Source organism: Sus scrofa, chromosome 5 (genome assembly GCF_000003025.6).
Source record: "Sus scrofa isolate TJ Tabasco breed Duroc chromosome 5, Sscrofa11.1, whole genome shotgun sequence".
Taxonomy (NCBI): domain Eukaryota; kingdom Metazoa; phylum Chordata; class Mammalia; order Artiodactyla; family Suidae; genus Sus; species Sus scrofa.
The window spans coordinates 62,931,437-62,939,317 of record NC_010447.5 but is presented as its reverse complement, the minus strand read 5'-3'; the positions used below and the strand labels follow the sequence as shown (position 1 = coordinate 62,939,317).

At 46.7% G+C, this 7,881-nt stretch overlaps 1 protein-coding gene across 2 annotated transcripts; it reads right to left on the bottom strand.

The window, feature by feature from the left end:
• NANOG (Nanog homeobox) lies at nt 232-7,676 on the bottom strand. Of its 2 annotated transcripts, XM_021092389.1 has the most exons (5): nt 7,266-7,676; nt 6,593-7,134; nt 3,186-3,448; nt 836-922; nt 232-696 (listed from the first exon to the last, which is right to left on the bottom strand). In XM_021092389.1, exons 2-5 carry the CDS (start codon nt 6,741-6,743, stop codon nt 283-285), a joined length of 915 nt encoding a protein of 304 aa, XP_020948048.1. In that variant the 5' UTR covers nt 6,744-7,134; nt 7,266-7,676; the 3' UTR covers nt 232-282. The 2 variants fall into 2 exon arrangements, with proteins under 2 accessions (XP_020948048.1, XP_020948049.1); XM_021092390.1 differs by lacking the exon at nt 7,266-7,676 and having other exon boundaries at nt 6,593-7,225.

The window sequence follows — 7,881 nt, the reverse complement described above, 5'->3', positions numbered from 1 at the left end:
GGCCTTTCTCAGTAGGTTAAGGATCCGGCGTTGCCATAAGCTGTGATGTAGGTCACAGATGCAGCTCAGATCCTGCATTGCTGTGATTGTGGCCTAGGCCAGCAGCTGTAGCTGCTCCGAATCAACCCCTAGCCCGAGAGCCTACATATGCCTTAAAAAAAAAAAAAAAAAAAAAAAATGTGTATATGTATGACTGGGTCACTTTACGGTGCAGCAGAAATTGACACAACATTGTAAATCAACTATATTCCAATAAAATTTTTTAAAAAAATAAAATGATCGTCACATATCTTCAGGCTGTATGTTCATGGAGTAATTTGGGAATAAATCCATGATTTGCTGCTGGGTACCGCAGTACTTTGAAGTCTGCTGTATTACATTATGATTTTCCCCAGCAGTTTCCAAGACGGCCTCCAAATCACTGATAGAATTTTGCTGAAACTGGAGCTGGGGCTGCAGGAATTCCTCAACATAGTTGTTGAGCTGGCTATTCCAAGTCTGGTTATTCCAGGCTTGGGGGCACCAGGTCTGGCTGTTCCAGGTTTGGTTGCTCCAAGACTGGCTGTTCCAGGTCTGGTTGCTCCATGATGGGTTATTCCAGCTCTGATTACCCCACACGGGCAGGTTTCCAGAAGCGTTCACCAGGCATCCTTGGTGATAGGAATAGAAGCCCGGGTATTCTGTACTGGCTGAGCCCTTTGAAAGAGAAGGATGGATTAACTGAAAAAGCACAAGGAAACTCAGAACTGTCTTTTGTTGGGATTACATGCTTCAGCAATGGACAAAACTACAAAGTCCTTGCTAGGAAAGAGCAGAAAAATAAGTTTCCTGTTACCTGAATCACACTGTTGCTATTCCTTGGCCAGTGGTTTTTCTGCCACCTCTTACATTTCATTCGCTGGTTCTGGAACCAGGTTTTAACCTGTAAGGAAAAGGTAACAGAAAAACATAAAATACTAATACAGGGGTACTAAAAATCAAAGATATTAGGCTTTTTTTTCCCCCCTGGCAGCTACAACTATCTCAGACTCAGAAATAACCAGTTAGGAGTTCCCTTTGTGGCTCAGTGGTTAAGGAACGAGACTAGTATCCATGAGGATGCGGGTTCGATCCCTGGCCTTACTCAGTGGGTTAAGGATCTGGCGTTGCCATGAGCTGTGATGTAGGTCGCAGACGAGGCTCGGAACCCATGTTGCTGTGGCTGTGGCATAGGCCAGCAGCTGCAGGTCCAATTCGACCCCTAGCCCATATGCTGCAGGTGCAGCCCTAAAAAGCCAAAAAAACCCAACAAAACACGTTATTTGTTTGCAGTAAGAAACCCCACTCCAAGTAAGCACATTTACATTGAATATAAAAATGTTACTTTAATTCGGGAATTATGAAACATACCACAGGGACAACTATTTAGAAAATATTAAATTATATTACAACACAGAATGCACTAAAATTTTTAGATGATTTATAAACTATGAGTCAGAAAACAGGATCACAGAAGTAGAAGAATATGTATGTGTAAAATAAGATCATGGGAGTTCTCTTGTGGGGCAGTGGGATAAGGAATCAGCGTTGTCACTGCAGCAGCACAGGTTTGCTCCCTGGCCTGGGAACTTGCACGTGACTTGAGTGCAGCCGGGGGAAAAAAAGAAAGGTCATGGAATAGGGAAGGACTTTCTAAGTATGGCACCAGTAAGAAAACCATCTGGGAGTTCCTGTCGTGGCGCAGTGGGTCACGAATCCGACTAGGAACCATGAGGTTGAGGGTTTGATCCCTGGCCTTGCTCAGCGGGTTAAGGATCCGGCATTGCTGTGAGCTGTGGTGTAGGTCGCAGATGCAGCTCAGATCCCATGTTGCTGTGGCTCTGACGTAGGCTGGTATCTACAGCTCCGATTCGACCCCTAGCCTGGGAACCTCCATATGCCTCGGGATCGCAGCCCTAGAAAAGGCCAAAAAAAAAAAAAGAAAAGAAAACCATGTGATTGAATAAAATGGCTAGGAGATCCCGTCGTGGCGCAGTGGTTAACGAATCCGACTAGGAACCATGAGGTTGCGGGTTCGGTCCCAGCCCTTACTCAGTGGGTTAACGATCCGGCGTTGCCGTGAGCTGTGGTGTAGGTTGCAGACGCGGCTCGGATCCCGCGTTGCTGTGGCTCTGGCATAGGCCGGTGGCTAGAGCTCCGATTCGACCCCTAACCTGGGAGCCTCCATATGCCACAGGAGTGGCCCAAGAAATAACAAAAAGACAAAAAAAAAGAAAAAAAAAAAAAGGTCTAATAATATGAAAAATGATTAACCTCACTAAGTAACCAAATGCACAGAGAAAAACAAAACGGGCAATTTTAATGAGAACCCGTGTTGGTTAGGGACTCTCCTCATTCAGAAGATAGTCCTTTGATTAAGAAAGATTATAAAGATGTTTCCACAACTTTGGTTTGTGCAACAAGGAAAAGTGGTTAAGTAAACTATAACACATTCACACAATATTTGATTCCATTTTCACATTAAAGATTCCATTTTCAGGAGTTCCCGTCGTGGCGCAGTGGTTAACGAATCCGACTAGGAACCATGAGGTTGCGGGTTCGGTCCCTGCCCTTGCTCAGTGGGTTAACGATCCGGCGTTGCCATGAGCTGTGGTGTAGGTTGCAGACGCGGCTCGGATCCCGCATTGCTGTGGCTCTGGCATAGGCCAGTGGCTACAGCTCCGATTCAACCCCTAGCCTGGGAACCTCCATATGCCGAGGGATCGGCCCAAGAAATAGCAACAACAACAACAACAACAAAGACAAAAAAAAAAAAAAAAAAAAAAAGATTCCATTTTCAGGAGTTCCCATCATGGAGCAGTGGAAATGAACCCGACAAGGAACCACGAGGCTGCGGGTTCAATCCCTGGCCTCGCTCAGTGGGTTAAGGATCTGGCATTGCTGTGAGCTGTGGTGTAGGTTGCAGACACAACTCCGATCTGATGTTGCTTGTGGCTGTGGTGTAGGCCGGCAGCTGTAGCGTCAGTTAAACCCCTAGCCTGGAAACCTGCATATGCCAGAGTTGCAGCCCTAAAAAGCAAAAAAAAAAAAAAGTTTCCATTTTCACATGAAACATGAAGTTATTTGTCGGGGTGCACACACACATAGAACATAGAAATCGGCCTTATTTTTATTTCCTATTACATCAACAACAAAACAACCCTAACCTGTTTGTAGCTAAGGTTCAGGATGTTGGAAAGTTCTTGCATCTGCTGGAGGCTGAGGTACTTCTGCCTCTGAAATCTGTCGTTGAGGACACAGAGCTGGGTCTGCGAGAACACAGTTCTGATCTTCTGCTTCTTGACTGGGACCTTTTCCTCCTTCTCTGTGCTCTTCTCTGCAGATGTGGGCAGTGGTTTTACTCTGGGGCTTGTGGAAGAATCAGGGCTGTCCTGAATAAGCAGATCCATGGAGGAAGGAAGAGGAGAGACTGTTGGGAATAAAATGACACTTTTCTCTAAAACTTCCAATATTAAAAATGTCTTGTGTTCAAAGCACTAATATTAGAGTTCTCACAACCTCAGAGCTAGGTAGTTAAGTACTGATTTTAATCTTAAAAGTGACCCTGAACACCTTGCTCGCCTTTGTGCAGTGCTGTTTGACAAACCATGGACATGGCTGATATTATGCATCGCTGGAAAGCAGAGAGGGGCTCAAAACCACTTCCTCCTGCCCATCTAAGCTCAGGAGCCCACACCCGGGGCTGTTCTCAAAGGTCACAATGATCACTTGACTCCCACCTCCTGTGTTCCCCCCATAACTTTTTCCATCAGTCTTCACCCGCTGAATTTTAAAACATGATCCCGATTCCAGGGACCCTATAAAATCAAGAGCATACTGCCCAGTTCTGATACCAGGCCTGGTAGGGTAATATGAATTCTGACCAGCCCTGTTTCCATCCAGACTTTACCTTCATTAACTTTGTGACCTCATTTCCAAAGTCATTCCTCCTTCATGGAGTTTTTGGGTTCGTTTTACTTTGGCATTTGGGACAAGCCAATCATAATCTTTTACTTTTTTTTTGTCTTTTTGCCATTTCTTGGGCTGCTCCCGCAGCATATGGAGGTTCCCAGGCTAGGGGTCCAATCGGAGCTATAGCCACTGGCCTACACCAGAGCCACAGCAACACGGGATCTGAGCCTCGTCTGCAACCTACACCACAGTTCACGGCAATGCCGGATCCTTAACCCACTGAGCAAGGCCAGGGATCGAACCCGAAACCTGGTGGTTCCTAGCCGGATTCGTTAACCACTGAGCCACGACGGGAAGTCCTTACTATTTATTTTTTGCCCGCAGCACACCTCGGCCTGATGTGGGATCCCAGTTCCCAGACAAGGTATGGAACCTGGGCCATAACCTCGTCAAAGAATCGAATCCCAAACACTAGACCACCAAGGAAGTTACTCTGTTTTCTATTGAAGTATAATTGTATAATACTCTATAAATTACAGGTGTACAATATAGTGACTCACGTCTTATTTTTATTTATTTTTTGTCTTTTTGGGGCCACACCCATGGCATACGGAGGTTCCCAGGCTAGCGGTTTAATGGGAGCTGTAGCCGCTGGCCTACACCGCAGCCACAGCTTGCGACAATGCTAGACCCTCAAGCCACACTGAGTGAGGCCAAAGGGACACTATATCAGATTCTCAGCCTTCTGAGCCAGAACAACGGGAACTCCATACCTTGGTTTGTTTATTTTTGCCTTTTATGGCTGCCAGCCTACGCCACAGCCACAGCAACAGAGGATCCAAACAGCATCTGTGACCTACCCCACAGCTTAAGGCAATGCCGGATCCCTTAACCCACTGAGCGAGGCCAGGGATCGAAACCCCCCTCCCTCATGGATCCTAGTCAGGTTCGTTAACCGCTGAGCTACGTGAGGGAACTCCCATATGTTTTTTATTTGTAATTACTACCTTTTTGGGGGGGCTAAGCCTACAGCATATGAAGTGCCTGGACCAGGGTTCAAACCCGAGCCGCAGCAGTGACAACGATGCATCCTTAACCCACTGAGCCACTAGAGAACGCCTACCTTTTTATTTCTAACAACTTCTGCCAAATTGATTTCCAAAAGAGGTGGTGCTGGGATAGTGGAGTTCCCACTATGGCACACGGAACTGGTGGTGTCTCTGCAGGGTCAGGGCACAGGTTTGTTCCCAGGCCAGAACAGTGGGTTAAAGGATCCGGCGTTGCTGCAGCTGCAGCTCCAGCCTGACCCCTGGCTAGAAACTCCATAGGTCACAGGGTGACCAAAAATGTAAAAGAAAAAAATAAGAGGTAGTCCTGCCTTTATAGTATGCCGAGCACCCTGCACACCCGCAGTTACCAGTTAGAAGCCTGAGCACTTGAGTATAAATTTTTGAAGCCAAACTTTTTTTTTTTCTTTTTGTCTTTTTGCTATTTCTTGGGCCGCTCCTGCGGCATATGGAGGTTCCCAGGCTAGGGGTCCAATCAGAGCTGTAGCCACTGGCCTACGCCAGAGCCACAGCAACGCGGGATCCGAGCCGCGTCTGCAACCTACACCACAGCTCACGGCAACGCCAGATCGTTAACCCACTGAGCAAGGGCAGGGACCGAACCCGCAACCTCATGGTTCCTAGTCGGATTCGTTAACCACTGCGCCACGACGGGAACTCCTGAAGCCAAACTTAATTTCAAATCTGAGCTCTTCTGAAGAGCCACTTTGGCTGTCAGCATATTCCATCTTCTGGAATCATCTACCATGCAACAGGGTGAACACTTCCTTGGGGTTTAGGCGACTTGACCATAACAGGTGCTCACAAACGCAAGCTGCCCAGTTAATACCCTCATAGGTTGGGAGTGCCAGTTGCCACTGTAATAGAAAGACAAACCATTTCTACAAGGTGCGCTTCACACGATTAAATTAGCGAAGCCATTTCCGGCATGCCTGAAATAGACAAACCCAAAAGGTGACCCTCACCGCCTCAAGCGTGATGTCAGGACTTGGACTTAGTGATACCATGTAAGATTTACACGTCAGTCGATCACAACACATTTCCTTTCCTCAGTGCCTGTGCAGTCAGCCTTCAAATACTCCATACAGGAGTTCTCATTGTGGTGCCAAGGAAACGAATCTGACTAGCATCCGTGAGGATGCGGGTTAGATCCCTGGCCTCACTCAGTCGGTCAAGGATCCAGTGTTGCTGTGAGCGGTGGTGTAGGTCCAAGATGCGGCTTGGATCCCGCATTGCTGTGGCTGTGGTGTAGGCCGGCAGCTGAACTCCAATTTGACCCCTAGCCTGGGAACATCTATATGCCGTGGGTGCGGCCCTAAAAGGGAAGGAAAAAAAAAAAAATTCAGGTGGCCTGCAGAATCCCTCGTCTCTCTGTCCACAGTTCCCGATGCCTGGGACACAGGGGAAAGGGCATGACCTTATCAAGTTACAGTTGAAAAAGAGGTGACGAGAGGATTAATAGATAAGGACACCTGCCTATACTGATGGGCTCAAGGTGAAACAGGCGACCCTCGGCCCCTTTCCTTCTTTCTATTTCCCTGAAGCAGCTTAGCTTTTCAATTTTTCAAGATCGTCAAGATTCAAGATTTTCTTACCAGTCTCGGTGTCGAGGGTCTCAGCAGATGACATCTGCAAGGAGGCATAATTTTCTTCAGGCCCATAAACCTCAGGCATTGGTGAAGATTCGCTGGAAATGGATGCTTCGGGGCAAAGCAGGCTTTGGGGACAAGCTGGATCCACACTCATGTTGAGTTGAAGAAGGGGGAAAAAAAAAAAAACCACCAAAGAGCTGGATTGTAGGAAAAGTCCAGGCTTAAGTGTCTAGATAGAAGAGCTTAGAATCATGAAGATCTCCTCCAGGTGTTAAAAGTATCAAAAAATGGGATGAAGTGAGTCACCCTTACGAGAACAGGAGCTAACCACCCCAATCTAGCAAAATGAGAAAAATTTTGGAGGCTCTAGATTTATAAGGAAGGATCGACCATACTTAAGCCCGCCCCTCCTGGCAGCCCCACGCCCACACACACCCTTGCGAATTCCCAGTTAATCCCGTCTGCCAGCCTCACCAAGGCCATTGTAATGCAAAGAGAGGGCTGCTGAGTAACCCAGACTGGGTGGGGAACTGGGACCATGGAACCTGGAAACAAAATAAACCCCGCAGTGAACTACTTGCAGGTCCACCGTGTTTCCACTTTTTAAAATCAAAGATGCAAAAAATTTTTTTTAAAATTAAAAAAAAAAAAAAATCAGATCAAATGGAAGATGCACCTCCAGTTCCTGAGGCTATTTCCGGTGACTGAAACTCCCGCTGGGACAATGAATTTCTTGACCTGAGACTCCTTTGGGTCTCCAGTTCAGGCTTATTCTGCAGAAACATGTTAGCTCCATTTTTCTCTTTGATTCACCCTAAGGTAACAATAAAACACATGTTGAATGTTGGTGCATCAGGTGATGGTAAAAATAATACTTGTTTTTAACTCCCACTTTACTTCTTTCTCGTGTTTTTAGCTTTCAGAAAGACACGCAAGTCTTTTCAGCAGGACAAAAGCCAGAGGAAAGGACTTGCAGACATAGGACCCTAGGTGTCCGGTTAGTCATTACATATAAACCATTATTACTCTGGAGGATTTTTAAGTCGCTTTTGTACACACAGTACTGGATAACAGCTCGGCTCAGCCATTTTAATGTCTCAGTTTCCTTATTTATAAATAGAGATGACAGGAGTTTCCGTCGTGGCTCAGCGGTTAACTAATCCGACTAGAAACCATGAGGTTGCAGGTTCGATCCCTGGCCTTGCTCAGTGGGTTAAGGATCTAGCGTTGCCATGAGCTGTGGTGTAGGTTGCAGACTCGGCTTGGGTCCCGTGTTGTTGTGGTTCTGGCAT